Source organism: Armigeres subalbatus, chromosome 3 (assembly GCF_024139115.2).
Source record: "Armigeres subalbatus isolate Guangzhou_Male chromosome 3, GZ_Asu_2, whole genome shotgun sequence".
Lineage (NCBI taxonomy): Eukaryota > Metazoa > Arthropoda > Insecta > Diptera > Culicidae > Armigeres > Armigeres subalbatus.
Genome location: NC_085141.1, coordinates 314,723,002 through 314,743,397, shown reverse-complemented (window position 1 = coordinate 314,743,397; position 20,396 = coordinate 314,723,002). Strand labels below are relative to the sequence as shown.

General features: G+C 39.0%; 2 protein-coding genes across 4 annotated transcripts in view; one reads left to right on the top strand and one right to left on the bottom strand.

Moving 5' to 3' along the window:
• Window positions 1–8,338, bottom strand: part of LOC134225343 (sodium-dependent nutrient amino acid transporter 1-like) — a 56,906-nt gene extending 48,568 nt beyond the window's left edge. For both annotated transcript variants that reach the window (XM_062705332.1, XM_062705333.1), the window contains exon 1: window positions 8,078–8,338. In XM_062705332.1, the coding sequence (XP_062561316.1) occupies window positions 8,078–8,167 (90 nt within the window). In that variant the 5' untranslated portion in view covers window positions 8,168–8,338. The remainder of the gene's footprint in view (window positions 1–8,077) is intronic.
• A 929-nt stretch (window positions 8,339–9,267) lies between these two features.
• LOC134220873 (sodium-dependent nutrient amino acid transporter 1-like) lies at window positions 9,268–20,363 on the top strand. Of its 2 annotated transcripts, none has more exons than XM_062700036.1 (6): window positions 9,268–9,547; window positions 18,281–18,569; window positions 18,627–18,846; window positions 18,907–19,278; window positions 19,342–19,970; window positions 20,032–20,363. In XM_062700036.1, the coding sequence occupies exons 1-6, from the start codon at window positions 9,449–9,451 to the stop codon at window positions 20,283–20,285; spliced, it is 1,863 nt and encodes a 620-aa protein (XP_062556020.1). In that variant the 5' UTR covers window positions 9,268–9,448; the 3' UTR covers window positions 20,286–20,363. The 2 variants fall into 2 exon arrangements, with proteins under 2 accessions (XP_062556020.1, XP_062556021.1); XM_062700037.1 differs by having other exon boundaries at window positions 9,268–9,664.
• The last annotated feature ends 33 nt before the right edge of the window (window positions 20,364–20,396 follow it).

Sequence of the window (20,396 nt, the reverse complement as noted above, 5' to 3'; positions counted from 1 at the left end):
TCAAAAGAAGCCCCGCACTACGGTAAGGAGGACCCTTTTGCTAGGCGAATTGGCCTTAATCGGACATCCCAAAGGTGAATGTCGTGGTGTGTCAGAACAGGTGTCGGTCGACGATAAAATGGACGGCCCCACTCTGACCAAGGTCATAAACTCGGTGATGACCAACCACGAGGACAGCGGAGGCCATACAATGGAGGTGATTACGGACGTATCGGACGTAATCATGTCCTTTCTGGATAACCGCGTCAAATATAGCAAGGATCTGAAACAGGCCGTACTGACCCTCTGCGCTCTAGTCGTGGAGGCGAAGTCGGAGTGGAAGACCCTGCTGGAAGTCAGTAAGAAGGCGGAGCACAAGATCCGCCTTCTTTCTGATGAAAATGATTTGGCGGTGAGCCAGGCGGTGAAGACCTCGTAGAAGGCCGAATCGAGGATTCGCCTCCTTACAGAGGGGAGGCAGCTGGCGAAGAGCCAGACTGCAGAGCTTCAAAGGCGGGTGGCCATCAGCGGAGCAACTCCTAAGCTAAATAATAATTCATTCAATAATGCCATAATCGTGCAGGAGGCAGACCTGAAAGTAGCTAAAAAAGACACGGTACCTCTTACTAGGAAAGTTACGGTTACTCGTCGGGAAAGGGCCGAGAGGGCCCGAATGGAGAAGACCGAGAGGAAAACGGTACCTCCACCAAATAGGATACCAGAAGATCGCTGGGAGGAGGATCTGCCGTGGACGGAGGTCAAAAAGGCGAAACGGACTCGTCAGCAGGTCGCAAGGAATGCGACACAAGGAGCGGAGCAGGTCACTGTTAAGAAGGGTAGAGCCCGTGAAAAAAAGAGTGCGGTTTCCAATGGCAGTGGCAAGCGTAAAGACAGAGGTGAAGCGATTATCGTCAAGACTGACGATAAACGATGTCTGAAAGACTATGGGAAGCAACGAGAAGCTCTCTAGTCTAGGAGGAGATGTCAACTGCATCCGAAGGACGCGGAAAGGTGAGATGATTCTATCGGCGTCGGTCGATAATAATAATCCTCCCAAATTTTTAGCTACTTTGGATGTATTTTGAGCATCGGGGGGCAAAAAAGTCAAAATTTGAATCACTCTACTGCCTCGTCTTTATCGTCATCTAATTTCTCATTTTGTTTCTAGTCTCGTCACATCTCGTCTTGTATCGTCCCCTCTCGGCTCTTTATCTTATCTCATGTCTTCTCTTGTAGTACCGCTTTTTTTCTCGGTTCGTCGTCTCGTCTGTCATTCCATCTAGTTTCATCTCTGAAAAAGTGAAAAATTAGATGTTCGAAATGAGTATAGAGTAGTGAGAACTGAGTACTGGGAAATGGAAGTGAGTATTGAGTAGTGAGATATGTGCAATAACATGTGACTAGTGGAAAGTGAGAAATGAAAGGTCAGTGGTGAGAAATGACTAGTGTGAAGTGAGAGTTGCGTAGTGAGAAGAACGATGTGAGTAGTGAGATAAACAGAAACAAGGATTTAGAAGTGAGATGATAATTGGGACATGAGAAGCGAGATGTTGAGTAGTGAGATATCAGACAGAAAGAAGAAGGAAGAAGAAAAAAGAAAGAAGGAAAGACTAAGAATCTTGTTTCTTACCTCTCTTTTTTTTAAATTTCTTTATTATCGTGATTTTCTTACCTCTCGTTCCTCGGTCCTTACTCTCTTATTACTCTTTTCTCGCAACTCACTTCTCACTCCTCATTTCTCACGTCTCACTACTCTCTTCCCATTTTTCACTTCACACTTCTTATTTTTTACTTTTCACTTATTAATTATAACTTCCCACTTTTCATTTCTCTCCTCTACTCACTTCTCACTTCTTACTTCTCACTTCTCGTTTCTAACTGCTCACTTCAAATTTCTCACTTCTTACTTTTAACTTTTCATTTCTCACTTCGCACATCTCACTTCACACCTCTCACTTCTCATTATCAATTTTCACTTCTCACTTATAACTTCTTATATCTCATTTCTGACTTTTCATTCCTCTCTTCTCTTTTCTCACTTCTTACATCGAATTTCTCACTTCTCATTTCAAACCTTTTATTTCTCACTTCTCACTTCTCATTTCGCACTTCACTTGTTCCGTCTTGCCTCGTTTTATCTCGTCTTGTCTCCCCGGCTAGAAGAGCATAACAAAAACTGAACACAATTTTATCGCATCGTGATATTGGTAACTTAGTTTGATAAAACTTTATTCTCAGTAGTCGTTCGCTTTCGAATGGTGTAACAAATGAAATGAAATGCTTAATATCGAATTGCCCAAAAGTAGGCAATAAAAATGGTGTATCAATATCTCCCAGCCATAGAGATCACAACGCTGTCATAATTTAAAAAGGGCTTATCTGTAATGGGCTTAATTTCATGTTCTTGAAAAATAATCTTTTTCAGACAAAAACAAAAAAATCTGATTGAGAATCTGGAGACCCATCACAACCTGTAAACATTTTCATCTGCACAGTAAACAATATGTTAAGTATCTGTGTTATTTTTGTGATAAAATTGTAACAAAATTTGAAAGCTTTTTGTTTCAAGAAGTTTTTGATATCAATTTATATATTTTAACAACATCCTGCCCCAAGTTCCTAACAAATTTGGTTATAGACATTTAGTATAACATATGTGTGTGTGGCCTAATTCCGCCGAACGAGCTATCCGTTGATTTGATCGCTTGTGTGCTGTCTTCTCGAGCGTGCAACTCCGGGCGTGCCCGACAAGGAAAGAGGCAAAGTCATGGCCTGCTATTCACTTTTCAATGTTGGCAACCGAATCGTTATACGGATGATATTTACATTTCTGTCATCAATACACGCTCAGAGTGGATTTCCCAATTTCTATTAAATCTCACCCTCACATTCCCCTTCTTCTCTCATCAAAAAAGAGAAAAAAAAAATGACTTGCTATTTTCATAAAACAACTATTTACATCATTTTTATCACGCATTTTTTTACATTACAGCCAAATTTAATTTTACAATTTAGTATCCAATATCCGTACTCAATTCCCATATTCAAAATCATCCTAATTCAAATATTTCAATACTACGTTTGATACGATTTTCCAATCCATACACAAGTGCATATTTACTAAACAAATTAATCCAGCCCGAGCCTTCTGAACTGTATTCCTTCTTATTTTTTTGCAAATATATCCAGCATTGCAACCCAAAACCAAATAGAACTCGAGCCGGCAGACCATATCCAATACAATTTTGATGGCCTTCCAACAGGAAAAGTCAAAACAATATCGGTGGCTCTCCCAACATTCTCTGTATTGGTCCTTCAAGCTTAAGCCAATCAGTCCGGCACCACCAATCAGTCTGGTCCACCGCATTAACGTTTCTTTGACGCGAACAATCCGCCCCTCTTCGACATAACCATCAAAAAGCTGCAACAATCCGTACTCTTCCAGAGCACCTTCGACGATACAAGCAGAAAACCGATGAGAAAACTCATTTATTCCGAAAACAAATCATGTTTAATCGAAACCGATAAGAATCATTCAATCTGGTACCTTTGACATTACAAGTGGAAACCGATAAAAAAATCATTCAATCCGGCGATCTTCCAGAACGCCTTCGACATTCCAAGTCGAAACCGATGAACAAATCATTTAAGCTGACGCCGTTCCAGAGCGTCTTTGACATCACAAGTCAAAACCGATGAGACAATCATTCAATTCGACGCTCTTCCAGAGCATCTTTGACATCACATGTCGAAACCGATGAACAAATCATTCAATCCGACGCTCTTCCAGAGCCCCTTCGACACTACAAGTCGAAACCGATGAGTAAAACATTCAATCCGACGCTCTTCCAGAGCGTCTTCGACATTACAAGTCGAAACCGATGAACAAATCATTCAATCCGACACTCTTCCAGAGCGCCTTCGACACTACAAGTCGAAACCGATGAGCAAATCATTCAATCCGACGCTCTTCCAGAGCGCCTTCGACACTCTTCCAGAGCGCCTTCGACACTACAAGTCGAAACCGATGAGCAAATCATTCAATCCGACGCTCTTCCAGAGCGTATTCGCCACCTCAAGGCGAAACCGTTGAGCAAATCATTCAATCCAACGCTCTTCCAGAGCGCCTTCGACACTAAATACAAGTCGAAACCGATGAGAAAATTATTCAATCCGACGCCCTTCCAAAGCGTCTTCGACATTACAAGTCGAAATCGATGAGAAAACAAATAATTTATTCCGGCGATCTTCCCTTCGACATCACAAGTCGAAACCGAAGAAAAAAAATGTCCCGATCACGCCCACAGGATACTTACAGAACAATAATTTCCAACCAGGAACAATCTGGCAGGATCGCCAAATGTGTGGCCTAATTCCGCCGAACGAGCTATCCGTTGATTTGATCGCTTGTGTGCTGTCTTCTCGAGCGTGCAACTCCGGGCGTGCCCGACAAGGAAAGAGGCAAAGTCATGGCCTGCTATACACTTGTCAATGTTGGCATTTGGCAACTGAACCGTTGTTCGGATGATATTTACATGTCTATCATCAATGCATGCTCAGAGTGGGTTGCCCAATTCCTATTAAATCTCACCCTCACAATATGGTGATATAATTTTGATATGACCTTCTAGTCGGGCGTTCTGTCTCGTCTTATCCCGTTTTGTCTTGTCTAATCTTACTTCGCTTGGTTCTCATTTTGTTCCGTAGGGTGGAATACGAATTCTTGATTTTGGTTCTTACTCAAATCGACCGTGTCATTAGGTTCGACCGTCACGGTGCCCCGGTAGACCGTTATTATAAAATAAAAATGTCCATCAAAACCAAGTACAGGGCTCGATTCCTGTGGTAATTCTGCACCTCTGGACCAATTTTTAAAAAAATCCCTTGGAGGAATTTCGAGAAATCTTGATTTGGAGTTTTTAGTCAAGACATTTCAAAAGAATCCAAAAATATCACCTAAAACCCTGATTAATCCACCTAGATAGATGTCCTTCAATTCTTCTTAAATCTGCCGGTCGGAAATAACCACCAGCTTTGCAGGGTTGCTGTCTGGCATTCTTGAAATATGCCCTGCCCATCGTACCCTTCCAGCTTTAGCTACCTTCTGGGTACTGGGTTCGCCGTAGAGCTGGGCGAGCTCTTGTTTCATCCTTCGCCGTCACACACCATTCTCTTGCACAACGCCAAAGATGGCCCTAAGCACGTGTTGCCGTTATTAGAACTATAAATATTTACAACTGACTTATCTTACCAAACTGACTTAAATATGTTTTTGTATGGCTAACTTGCTCAAGTTTAGTATATGGTTGCTTTCAATGTTTAATAGAATGAAAGGTAAAAATTAATCTTAATTTAGTGTTTATGTTCATAATGGAGAGAAGTAAGACCAGAGTTCGTGTAGAATAATAGTAGTTAAAAGCTGTTATACTCGATCACAGCACTTATTAACCGATCTTTGCTGTCAAATCTCGTCAAAGTTATAATCAACGGACTAGAAAAAGCATGTTTGATGTGTAAGCCAAAATCTATTCCGATACCTTTACAGAACTCTGAAACATGATTATTCAAGATATGGTACTTTAACGTGAATGGAAGCTGCGGCTTTTTCCAGCTGCTAGCAAAGTCATCAATTGCTTCCTCAAAACCATGGTAGAGTTTCAAAGAGCTGTATCTTATGTGCACTTTTTTGAAATCATTCAGAACCTGCTTATTGAAATATTAATTAGATTGTTAATGTTTAAGCAGAGTAATGACGTAACTAGATGTGTAGTGCCGGAGATAAGCAAAGGTTCATTTTGTTTCTTTATTAAAGTGTTTTTAAAAGTTCAAAAATTGAATATTTCTTCGTCGTAACCGAAAACCCAAAAGAATATGCACAAAGCTTGTATTTTTTTTCTTTCTCTTGTACATTTTTCCTGATGTTTTCCTTGGTTCTCGAGATCTCATTCTAGATGTTGAGCTCACTCTTGAAAATCGTAGCTTTTCCTTACCGCCATCTTTGGAGTCATTACCCGTCCGATGATCATTTTGCGGGAAAATCTCAGAATATGATAAAGCTCCGTCAATTCAATTGTTACAGCATCTGACGAAGATCTATCCTGTTATATAATGCTAAACAACTACACTACTTTAAATAAATCTTTAAGCTGTTGGTTTTATTATCAATTTTTTCCATATTCCAATCTTTACTTCTGATGCTCGAATACATTTGTGAATACAATAAAAAATACAAATTTTAATCTGAATGGCATTCAACAAAGAATCTGCAGGTAGCATTCTTGAAGATAGACGGCTTCAACCCATACAAAAAACATACCTAAGTCAGTTTGGTAAGCTTAATCAGTTGTAAAAATTTATAATTGTAATAAAAGCAACAAATGCAAACTGGTTTAAAACAACTTGGACCACTTTTTAGACGGCTTTGAAGGTATTTTGGGGATATTATTGAATTTAAATATAGATTCTTTTGAAATTTCTTAATTAAAAACTTCAAATCAAGATTTCTCGAGATTCCTCCTAGGGATTTTTTTAAAAATTGGTCCAGAGGTGCAGAATTACCACAGGAATTGAGCCCTGTACTTGGTTTTGATGGACATTTTTATTTTATAATAACGGCCTACCGGGGCACCGTGACCGTGGTTTAGGCACATTATTTTTACTATCCTTTAAGGTTCCCTTTCTAATAACACGGTCGATTTGAGTAAGAACCAAGATCAAGAATTCGTATTCCACCCTACAGAACAAAATGAGAACCAAGCGAAGTAAGATTAGACAAAACAAAACGGGATAAGACGAGACAGAATTCGTTATTAGAAACAAAGGTATTACGGATTTGCTGCACCAATGGATTTAAATGAGAGTTCTTCTTAGGGGCCGTACACAAATTACGTAAGCACTTATGGGGGGAGGAGGGGTCCGTCATTTTCTTACGCACCATATAAATTAAAAAATATTTGTATTAAAAAAAATCTTACATGGGGGGAGGGGGAGTCGAAAACCCCAGAAAAAATGCTTACGTAATATGTGTACGACCCCTTACTATATTTTACGTTCTTTTGGCACCAATGCAGTGTTGACAATCATTCAATTACCGTTTGATATATCGAACTATTTTTGCATCAAAATGAATGTCAAAACAATTAAAAAGCACTAAAAAGTATAATAACAGAAAAATATGGTACAACACTATAAGATAACAAATATTTTTCTTTTGTTTACTTACACCCCCAGAAAACAAATCTCATATACAATCCTACAAGCTTTCGATAAAAAATATGTGAGCTTTTATACAGATACAGCAATAAAATAATACATAATTGTACGATATTTTGAAACTGTATATTCCAAAATTTTATACAGATTTGGCAAGGTTTTAAAGTAGAACTGTATAAAAATCTGCCATCTGCTGATATAAACTTTTGTGAACCAACAATTACGAGTTTCGTTTCCTAATTGAAATCATTTTCAGTGTTCTTTTTATCGACAAGTGGAAATAATTGGAAGAATAATATTTGTAATCACACAATTGAATAATTTTTATTTTTTATTAAATTTTCTTCGAATATAGTGCAATTGCTTGAATGAGATAAAGATAGTCGATTGTTTTTATTTGCATACTAAGGTCAATTTACGTTAGAACGAGCTTTATTACGTGTTAAGGCGATGACAAAAAATCGAATGTATCAGCATTGGCATCAAGTTCCTCTTTATCATAACATAAATGGCGTAATCTGAATAGGCTATTGCGCTTCTCGTAGGATAAACCGACGCTAGTAGATGTTTCAAAAAAAAAAAAAAACGATCGGGGTTTATCTAATGAGAAATAACTGTAAATAGACTGAGAAAGTACCACAATAAGAAATGTACATATTCACGTATTTTCCACAGATCACGAAAAGTCAGACAAAATTTCATCATTGTTTGAGACACTTCTGTGAAAAGATTCATAATGTTTTCCCCTAATGAGGTTTCTAAATATCCAAATGCACCGGAAACACCCGGAAACACGTGTAATTGATTCCCGCTGAGTTTTCAATTATTTACTCAGATGACAACTCTTTACTAGCAAGTGCAACCACCTGTTGCATCAACCACTAACCTGTGACTCGCCAACGTTATTTCTCGTGCACTGTATCTTTGTGACTCCCTCACAAAAGGGGAGCATTGCATTGCTCTCTTCAATTATCATAATGACTTTTCGCACAAATACCTGGCACTTATGCAGTTTTCCACAGGTTGCAAAAGCTGTTCACTTTACATTTATTCGAAATAGATAGCACACGAGTTTTGGTCACAACGATCCTCTCTCTCGAAATGAAGTTCAATTTCAATGGGAGAAACCACCAGTCACAACCGATGTTTCCACTGCACTAACGGAAACATTGCATCGGTCAATGCATTTAGCTCAATGATTGAATGAGCTTCTATGAATTCTAAGAAATATTTACAGAGTGCATATGCAATATGGATTTGTCAAAGAACATATAACCGAAGGGATTCATTCCTAATAATAACAGCGTTAGCCGTTTGTTCACTTTTACTCAGTACCCGGATAAGCGGTGGAAGCGCATGGTACGTAGTATTGCTAGCATAAAATTATTGAATTTTTGTACTCGGTCTTATTCCATCTTTTTACACAAACAGCATTTCGTAAGGATTAACTAAGTTATATTGGTCTCAATCTAGATTAATTTCTGAAAATATCTAAATATGATTCTTCCAACGAGACATCATCTTATCTCCTAATTCATGCTTTCTTCTGTTACCAAAAAAAAATCATTGATGCGCCCCGCCAAAACAACATCATGTCAACAATATACAATGCATTAATTACAATGTAATTAGTGAAAGCCGGCGCCGTCTCGTTTTTTGTAGGCTAGTACTCACAGTCTGTATCTGCCGAGCACAATTTCAAACAAAAAAAATGTAAACACCGTCATCTTTATTGGTTTAATTTATTCACAACACGCGGTCACTCACTTGCAACGATGAAGTGGGTCGCACTCGGAAAAACTGCACTCCCATCGTTGAGAGCCCCAAGCGCACCGATCGAACATGCGCTGCGCTACGCTGCAGCCAGCGATTGCGACGACAGCAATCGTCTTCCAAAGGAGATGAACAAAAACAAGGGGCGCCGCGACGCGACATGCCGGTAATCAGGCGCGTATGCGCTTGCGCATCGGTTTTTCCACCCCCAATTCCTGCCAAACAAGACAGGGACACGTGACGGAAACTCAAACTCAATTTCCTGCTTAGACCAATATCCAAGCCAGATTTTCCGTGGACGGGACCAGTTACATTCGGGCATTACAATCGATCGGTGTGGAAAATTCGAAATCCCTTAGTTCAGAAAGGGAAAGTGCTGGGAGGGGATTGGAAAGGGCACCTTCGGTGATTTTTTTTTGCGACGTGGGTTCAATTTTACTGAATGATTTAAGCGTGTGCACACAAGTATTTTGATAGTTAAAATATGAACTACCAACGCGTAGCAGCGATGGAGAACGGGTTGAAAAAGGAAGATTTTTGCAGCGCCAGCAAAGGAAACAAAAGCATTATCAATGGACTGAACGTAGGTGTTTGAGTGAAGTTTGAAGTCGTGCCGATCATTATAACGTACCAAATTGTGTGAAAGACACTCGAACAGTACACAACAAAATCATCACTGGAAATCATGAGGGATATACTGGTTTGTTTGGAAAATTACGTTACCTGAGCACAATTAACTTTTGCAGCTGTAATAATTGAGAGCCAAATCCCTTCTTACACTAACTATAGCATTCACAAACTATTAAGCTTTTTTTAATAACTAGATCGAAATTTTGAGATTAAAAAATAAAAGAGTTTTGAAAATCAAACCTATCTAAAGGCTTCGGCATTCGATCTTATTCGGAAGCAGAATGAATGAAAACTTGTGCGCTAAAAATAGATGTGCAAATCGGTAATAACAAAACAAAAGTGTTCTACAGTGAGACATTATGACATGTAGCCCCAAAGTACCAGATCAGTAACGAGAAGGTTAACACTAGATACGATAAAATAGACGCATTTTTCGGTTTATTTCTTTTGGTATTTGAACCATCATATGCTGTTCTTTGGGTCATTTTATGCCTAACGTCAATTATGCCCAATGATGTTATGCCTAAACGGGTATACCCATAAATATAATGTAGGCCTGTTATTATCACGGGCTATATAAATAGCAAATGTCTGTTTTTACGCAGATTTATACGAGCTTAATGTTGAGCTTCATGTAAGAATAATGTTGCCTTACACTGCTTCGTAATAATGATGCGTTCATTCCAAAAAACAAGTTAGTTAAGCTTCAGAAAATATTGTACGAAATCAAGATTTCTTCAAGATCCGATATTGATGAAGAAAAGGTTTCAGAAAATTCAATTGATAGGAAAATATGAAACCAAGATTCATAATGCAGATTTACTCGATTTCTATTCAACATGGCTGCATGTTCACCTGGCTTCAAAACATTTTTGAAACATGCTGTCGTTATTTGTGCGACAACTTATAGTGATAATCCCTAGATAATAAATGCATATCATATGGTAATAGAAATAAATGCATCTCATATGGTAATAAGGAAAAATACTTTCTGATTTTCACGAAGTCCGTCCAGTTATTTGGTTTCGCCGACGATATTGATATCATGGCACGTAACTTTGAGAGGATGGAGGAAGCCTACATCAGACTGAAAAGCGAAGCTAAACGGATTGGACTAGTCATCAACACGTCGAAGACGAAGTACATGATAGGAAGAGGCTCAAGAGAGGTCAATGTGAGCCACCCACCACGAGTTTCTATCGGTGGTGACGAAATCGAGGTGGTTGAAGAATTCGTGTATTTGGGCTCACTGGTGACCGCCGATAACGATACCAGCAGAGAAATTCGGAGACGCATAGTGGCTGGAAATCGTACGTACTTTGGACTCCGCAAGACGCTCCGATCGAATAGAGTTCGCCGCCGTACCAAACTGACTATCTACAAAACGCTTATAAGACCGGTAGTTCTCTACGGACACGAGACCTGGACGATGCTCGTGGAGGACCAACGCGCACTGGGAGTTTTCGAAAGGAAAGTGTTGCGTACCATCTGTAATTGGGTTTGCAGATGGCGGACGGTACGTGGAGGAGGCGAATGAACCACGAGTTGCATCAGCTGTTGGGAGAACCATCCATCGTTCACACCGAAAAATCGGAAGACTGCGGAAGGGCCGGGCACGTAGCCAGAATGTCGGACAGTAATCCGGTGAAAATGGTTCTCGACAACGATCCGACGGGAACAAGAAGGAGAGGTGCACAGCGGGCAAGGTGGATCGATCAGGTGGAGGACGACTTGCGGACCCTCCGCAGACTGCGTGGTTGGCGAAGTGCAGCCATGAACCGAGCTGAATGGAGAAGTCTTTTATGTGCAACACAGGCCACCCCGGCCTTAGTCTGATGATAAATAAAAACTTTCTGCCAACTGAACCGAAAAGACGGTGAAAAGAAGGTTTTTTTGTCAAGTCTGAAAAAGCAGAAACTGTTATATTGACTCATAGTCAGCTACGGCGATAAAACCTGCAGAATTAAATGCCATTGCAAGGTGTTATGTGAAAACAAACCACAGGAATAAAATATTTTGTTGAAATATTATTTAAATTCAAACATATGTACTACATATGACTTTAACATTCTTTTTGAAATGACAAGCAAATATTGAAAATATATTGCAACCCGCTTTAACAGTTCAAAATTGCAATGCGGCCCTTGATAGTTGGCATGCTGGGGACCACTAGGATGTAAAGGTACCAAGATAATATCATTCTCACATCAGAAAAACGGACAATTTGGGCTTAATTTGTATCGTTTTTGGGAAACGAAACGAAATTTGAAACGTCCATGTTGGGTCGAAACTAAATATAATTTACTTCCGCTGTTCCGCAACGATACGATATCAGGCACCCATTCGATTCAATATTTCACAAAACGAAACGAAATTTTATTTTTTTTCCGCGGAATTTTCATTGATTTGTACACAATTTGAATCCAATATTTTTTAAGACGAATAAATATTCTGCCATCGATAGTATCGCCATCGATAGTAAACGCCAGTTCTTTTTTATCTACCTTTAGAGATGAGGCTTTTTCGCGTTGCTGTATGAAACAAGTTTAAATACTTTAAAACTTCTGGCGATTGGAGTAGGGGGAATGACGGCTTTGGCAGGTTTTGTTCTATTATTGGCAGGGGGTTTTTTTATGTCTGACTATGCTCAAATTTGGCCTAAACATTCTTTGCATATCAAAGCACCAGAGCATTAGTGATTAATCATAGATTTAATCATGATTAATGAATAATGGGTTATTTAATCATTATTCATTAATCATAATCATACAAAAATACGATTCAATCATTAATCACTAATCGTTAATCATAGATTTTTGCATTTAATCATTAATCACTAATCATATTCATGATTATTTTGAGTTTATTCATTAATCATTAATTTTAATCATTGCATGCATCGCTTTTATTCATTAATCTTTAATCATAATCATACAATTTTAAAGGTAAAAAAACATAATTTGGTCGAACGGTTACTTGATTATTGATCACTAAGCAAATCATTTAATTTGATTATTCATAACCATTAATCATTAATCATATCGATCGTTAATCATTAATCATACACATATTGTCTCAACATTTAATCACGATCAGTAATCATTAATCATACTTCAAACTTTTTATTCATTAATTATAATCGTTAATCATTGTCAAAAATTAATTTAATCATTAATCATAATCATTATTCATTTTCGAAAATGAATTAATCATTAATCATAATCTTTAATCATAGAGTTGAATAACTTAATCATAACAAATTTAATCATTCATTGGAAGCTTTATTCATTAACGCTCTGCAAAGCACATTGTGGCCAAATTTCATAAAATTTGGTCGACAAAAACCCCCTGCCAATAATAGAACAAAACCTGCCAAAGCCGTCTTTCCCCCTACATACTTTCGAAGAAATTTATCGCAGAATATATGCCTCCGAGTCGTCCCATCATTTTTATTTCGGATTATGATAGATTCATCTCATGGTGCGCTTCTTATCGCCAGTGCACACAGAAATCGAGAGTGAGATATTTGTTCTATTTGGAAACAAATTCTTATTATTATTATTGTACCAGAGGTATACGATAAAGCAAGAAAGATTTGCTCTTGACGGGCCGGTCGTTGAATGGTAAGCATGTCTGCCTCTCACCCATAGGGTTTCTTACCCCATTCCCGGCCTAACATGCATGCGACTGCATTATTTAATTGATATTTATGACAAGAAGCAACTTTTCCTAAATTTCTTGTGCCGTGCAATACTGCAATGGGGTTCACTTCTGCTTAAAAATAGCTTTTCTTGGTAAACATCGTTTGAAAAAGCTTTTATTTGATTTAAATTAACGAGGTCCAGCACTAATTTCAGTCATAGCGATTTCATTTCCGGCCCACTTCCAAACCGGTTCCCAGCCTAAGCAAAATTTCACTCAATCTCTCAACACCTTTCTCTCATTCTCTCTCGGGACGGTAGTATATGCGACGTAAACAAAAATAATCACGTTCAACGCTGACATGATGCCAGATGGTATTATTCATAATAATTTTCATTTGGTTAAAAAGATATATTCACTCATCCAAATTACTTCCTTACATCCAAACGCTTAAAAACTATATTTTTTTCACTTTTTGAAATCGAGAGAATTATAAATAACATGATAACGTCAACGTATTAGATTGTTTTTTTTATGAACGATGAAGGGTTTTTATCATACTAAAAAAGACTCCTGGCCTTTTGGCAGCACGCTGCGGCTAGAAGTTCTTATGACGAGGTGAATTTTTGATCGATTTAAGGATACATTTTAAATGTATTCTAAAATGTTTATATTAGTTCTAGTGAAACAAACAAATAGAAAAGATTAAAGTGCGTGAGTTTAGAATTATTGTGTGGTGATTAACAGCTTCCAGCAATGATTGTATCGAGAACTGTGACGATTTTCAGGTAGGTGTTTATATGAAAATACCGTTTTGTAAAAGTGGAAAGATTCACTCCGGCTCAGTGGTGTAGCAACGGAGAGTGGTTGTTCGGAATGCACATTTTTATTTTCTATAATTGGACCAATTAGGAGTGAAATAAATGGTTGAAAAATATAGAGTATTGTGCGAAATAAATGGGAGACTTTTTAAAAATTATCAACCATAAACCTACGGCTTCCAAAAAGTGTAAATTCTTAGTTTTCTGTGCAGTGAGCCGGGAATCGGGTCCATAGGCCCAAGTAGTGATTTACCCTATGTCCCTGGGTTCGATCTTAGTCGGCACATTTTCAAAAATTCTCATAGATTTTACCACATCGTTATCTTGGTAGTAATGTGTGATAGGTAGTGCAACCACCTAAGGCATTTACACTCATCCATATTCTCTTTTCTCAAGCACGTGCTTTCTGTTGTAGCCTTAATTGGATTTGGTATCTAGCGCATGTGTGAGCTATGTGGATGCTCAAAACAAGTCCAGGTTCGAATCCAGGTTAGATCAAAATACATTTTTTGAAAAATACATAACATATTGTGGAACAGGATATAATTTAAAACATATTTACTGCGTGACGAATTACACTCAATACACGTGTGGATACTCCTTTCAAATTCTCCAAAGCAATATTATATAAGGTACTGTGCCTCAATATTATACAATTCTTGTATATTCCTAGTTCTTATACATTACCTGCATGTAAATAATGCAGAACTCCTGGATTCTAGTTGAAATACTTCGTTGAAATACTTCGATGATTCTGAAAGGAATTCTTTAGAGATTCCGATGAGAATTCTTCTTGGATTCTGATGAGAATCCTTCTCGGATGTTGATGGAAATTGTGGAGATTATTATGCTTCTAGGCAAGCGAAAGTCAGCTGGAAAACTGTCACTCCAGTCCGTGCTGGTTGACCAAATGTCTTTGACTGCTGGCGAAGTACCACGATTGCTTTGATTGATATTTTGGTGGCTCCCCGTTGTTGTTCATATAAAGCTTACTTTGATGCTTTCAGATCAATTAGCTATAGACAGTAAAAATAAGAAGAAGACACACGACGGTGTTAACTTTGACAGATCCTACAGCATAGCATAGGGAGATAATTTTAAAATACTTATTATAAATTCTAAACAAATTTTAATTAAAATCTGATTGATGTACGATACGGAAAAAGTTCTGAATTACATATTCGGAAGCTTATCTCAATTTTTTGAATATTTTCCAAAAAATTATCTATCATACAGTTCGGAACTTTTTCCGTATCATACTTCCATCGGATTTTAATTACATTTTGTCTAGAATTTATTATAAGCATTTTAAAATGATCTTCCTATGCTGTGCTGTAGGATCTGTCAAAGTTAACACCGTCGTGTGTCTTCTTCTTATTTTTACTTGGATTCGTCTATTGCCTTTCCATAGTTAACACCAAATGCAATTTCACTGGCACACAGGAATCATTCTCAAACATGAGAAACAATTATTTACAATGTTGTGAAAACTCATATGTGAATATGTACATTATGTGGAAGATATTGATTTGAAAAATGTATTGGAGGTAACCACTTTCCCTTTGGAGGGACTCGAACCCATGACCCTACAGTACGCTAGACTGGTGCTTTAACCAACTAAGCTAAGAAGGACCTCCGTCGGCCTTCGCAACCTAGTGGCTGCTGAATGAGCTCGAGATTCCCAAACTGGACGCATAGTCAAATCTCTCGCAATCCATTTCTCAAGCCAAAACTTCCATATGTGTAAAGTACACTTTCACATTAGAGGAGGGTGAGTATTTAGAATGTCTGGCGGCTATACACATCAGCAACTGTACTGATCAAGTGAGGTTGTGTAAGCTATTTGCCAGTCGGTCGTCAAGTTCAGACCCAACCGCATTCAAACTACATATGTTGAACAAGGTTAGGGAAGTCGAGTCAAGTACGAGACACTGGAGACGGCCAAGCATTTGAGGTCGAAATACGTATCTGTAAAGATAACAAAACGTAGTAGAATTAAAAGGAAAGTACTAAACTCGTCTTAGACAGTTCAAGGATAACTGTTTTTTTAAACTGCATCGAAATATTAGAGAACATAGAAAATTTTAGAGAAGTTGGTTCTTGTAAATAAACATCAATACAATATTGCAGCTGTACGCATATTACGCCGGAAATAGCTCAACTGTTGACGTATTAGTTGCTTGTAGTTGTTTGTCACAAGAAAATTCTTCATATTCTATTTTGAAAATTACAAGATCATTAGCGGACGAACGCAAGCGTGCTTTACTCTGCATCTCCACAAAGATTATAGGAAAGAATATTTCTCTCCCTTGATTTCATAAAGGCGTAACCGCATTGATGCAGCAAATTTCAGTAGCTTGACGTAGATTTAATTGATAAGGTTGATAAAGTTTGATTGCGTTTTGCACTAGAATCAACAATCACGGTTAAAGATTTCAATTCAGTTACGTTAGTAATGAAAGAGAAAATGAAGAAGAGAAATCGATCAATACAGTTACGTCTTTATGAAATCGAGGGAGAGAAATATTATTTCCTATAATTTTTGTGGAGATGCAGAGTGAAGCAAGCGGGCGCTTGTCCGCTAATGATCTTTGAAACCATTGAGTCACAGAAACTTTCAGTGATAATGATTCTCAAATCCTAGTCCTGAATCATGATAAAAATCTCACTAAGTTTGCTCAATCACGGAGTGTCAACTATAGGTATGTGCTTAGTGACAACGCTAAGCTACGCCAATTGTAAGTTTGAAACCATATTTTTATAATTACAAATTATTCACATTCAACTGACGTAATTCGTGGAATGCGGCAGCAATAAATACACTCAATAGATGGGTACATTTCCAATTTTCATCTTTCACCATCAGAGTACATATGAGTCACTATAGATATGTATTTATGTGCATTGGTACGAACGTGTTTCAGTTTATATCCTAATGACCGACTGTTTTTCCGGCTTCGTTGGGTGTTTGCCAACTATTTCGACTCAATTAATATTTCGGATGCGGTGCGGAAGATCCACGAACGGATCCAGCAGCCGGCAGCTGTCTATTGAAGAATTACGACTTCCATCACATCAAGTTCGCCACATAATTTAATATTCAGCGCAAATGTAGTAATCACCGAGTAGGTCTAGGTACCAACGTAAACGGGGAGGTTTTTCAGAATGGTTATATTTTTGGCTCGAACGAGTTGCAAGCGCATCGGATGGGAAGCAAGCGTCAGTAGCTTTGTGGTGCCGAAAGTGAGACGAGAAATGGCTCGCTTACAATGACGTTTTGATACCGAAAGTGATACGGCATCTTGTTTGAATGACGATTGTTTATAGTGGGGGTTTTTGAATCCTTGCCAACAAGAAACAGGAAATACCGGTCGTTGTAAAATTCTGTTTGGAAATTGGGAAATAACGTTGGAAAAACCAAGCAATGCATAATGTACGATGTGGTGTTAAAAAAACGACTTGACTTGCGACTTGATCTTAAAGATCAAGTTGCCGTGTGCAAGCGAATCCGCTTGTAACTCGGCAGGAATGTATCAGATTTGAGTTTCTTTTTAGCAAAACCGTATCTTTAACTCACTCACAGAAAGTAATATTTTTTTCTTTTGCTCACAGTTTTTACTTCTTACAATATTGCTTTTCCTCGAGCTTAAATAATTGAACGGGTAACTATTCGGAATTTCCAAGCGAAAATTATTTTGGGCTAGTTGACCCGAAGTCGCCTCCACCAATTAACGACGACAGATTTTTATTTTGTTTAACGAAACTGCCCAACAACTTGATTTGAATTGTTCTGGCGAGGGAAGGTGAATTCATATTAGGTCTATTTATGTGACAAATTAAGAGTAGACAACAATTTATTTCCTACGCACTTCCAAAATGCTCGACCAAACGGTCTACAATAACGCGTTTTCTCATTTTCGATTACAGATTTAATTTAATAGTGTCGAGTAATGACGCCAATTAATCAACGCAAATAGAAATAACTCACGACCGTAATCATCAACTGCACACTAATTCCTTTGTCGTTCTCGGCGGCACCGGCGTCGAGCGGCACTACGGAGAGAAGTTCATTCACTCGCGCTGCGCATCTTTATAATAAGCTAAGCCACCCGCTAACACACCAAACAATCACGCTATGTTGTCAACCCCTTTTACAAACTGTGTGATTTAAAGTCCACCTCATTCTAACAGTGCTGCGTGTTTTTTCAACGGGTTTCTTCTAGCAAGCCAATGGCATTACCATCACGGTGGCAATACCGAACGTTCCGAATCGGGAAAAATGGGGCAAAGGGGTGGAATTCATGCTGTCCTGCATTGCCTACTCGGTGGGGTTTGGGAACATCTGGAAGTTTCCCTACACGGCACTGGAGAATGGAGGAGGTGCCTTCCTGATCCCGTACCTGATAGTACTGTTCCTGATTGGGCGACCCATCTATTATCTGGAGATGGTGATGGGGCAGTTTTGTAGTCGAGGTTGCGTGAAGATCTACGACATGGCACCGGTTATGCGAGGTTTGTTAGGATATATCTAAAATAAGTATTTCTACTACGGCTGAAATACATTTTCAGGCGTTGGCGTAGGTCAATCGTTGGCGATGTTCGTGGTGATGACCTACTATACTCCGGTACTGGCAATCACGCTCTACTATTTGATTGCATCGTTTAGCAGCGAGCTTCCGTGGAGTCGATGTGATCCTTCGTGGAGTCGGTGTATCGATTCAATATCTCGGGAGCTAGAAAATTCCAATGGATCACAGCACATGAACGTTTCGGCAGAGTTGTTCTTCACGTGAGTCTGTTACAAAACTCGTCAAAATAATCATCTGCTTATCTGATTTCCTATTTGTAGGAAAACCGTCATGCACCGAGCACCACTGGCACAAGGTCTTGGCATACCGGACATGGACCTAACGCTGTGTCTTCTAGCCTCCTGGCTAGTGGTGGTCGTCATCCTGATCAAAGGCATCCGAAGCACCGGAAAGTGTGCTTATTTTCTAGCCATTTTTCCATATGTTATCATTTTGATTCTATTCGTTCACTCGTGCACGCTGGAAGGTGCTGGTAAGGGAATAAAGTTTTTCCTAACTCCCGATTGGAAACAGCTGTTTGAACCTCGCGTTTGGATGGAAGCCGTTACGCAGTGTTTCTTCTCCCTGTCTATCTGCTTTGGTGGAATCATTGCGTACTCGTCATTTAACAACTTCACTAACAATGTCTATCGGTAAGCTTAATCAGAATAGTATAAAATAAAACAAACAAGAGTAACCACAATCCCCACCAACAGGGACGCCATGATCATCTCCTGGTTGGATACGTTCACCTCGATCATCGTGGGATGCATCGTGTTCGGAGTGCTCGGAAACCTGGCGCACGTCACCAACAAGGAAAACATTCAGGACGTGGTCCGGCAGGGGCCGGGCTTGACCTTCATGGCCTATCCGGACGCCATCTCCAAGTTTGAGTATTTTCCGCAGCTGTTTTCGGTGCTATTCTTCCTGATGCTGTTCATAGTCGGCATCGGGAGTAACCTGGGCGTGGTCACCAGCATCATAACGGCTATCAGAGATCGCTGTCCAACGCTGGAGAACTGGAAGGTTGCAAGCGTGGTGTGCGTGGTGGGATTCAGTTTGAGCACGATCTACATGGCACCCGGAGGACTTGATCTGTTGGATGTGTTTGATAATTATGGTGCCAAGTACGTCACGTTGACGTTCGCCTTGTTTGAGCTGATTACGTTTGGGTGGATCTACGGAGTGGACCGAATATGTCGAGATATTCAGTTCATGTTGAACATCGAAACAGGCAAATTTTGGAGGATTTGCTGGGGTTTTCTGACTCCTTTGGTTGTGGCAGTTATTTTAATTGGTTGTCTTGTTGATCACAAACCGGTTGACGTTCCTGATGAATACAACCGTAGGTTTAACATTTTAGTCACACTTACTATTTAAACTAATATTTTTTAATTCAATTCTAGTTGTCGGCTGGTGTGTCTACATACTTGCGGTGATTCAGTTGCCGCTTTGGGCCATCTTCGCTGTCGTTTCTCAGAAGCAATCCGGATTGGTCAATAAGATAAGAAATGCCTTTAAACCAACCAAATCGTGGGGACCTGAGAATTATCACACAAGGGAGTTGTACAATTTGTCCTTGGAAAAACTGGGCGCATCGTCAGACAGGAATAAGGAATCGAATGTGTTGAAATTTATTTATCGCAGAGTTTTAAAATAGCACTAAGACATTTTATTATATAAGCTTTTTTATCGTTTAAGACACAAAATTGTTTGTAAATAAATCTTGTGAATCCCATCTCGAGTGAATCGTTAGTTGTTTTGAAGAAGC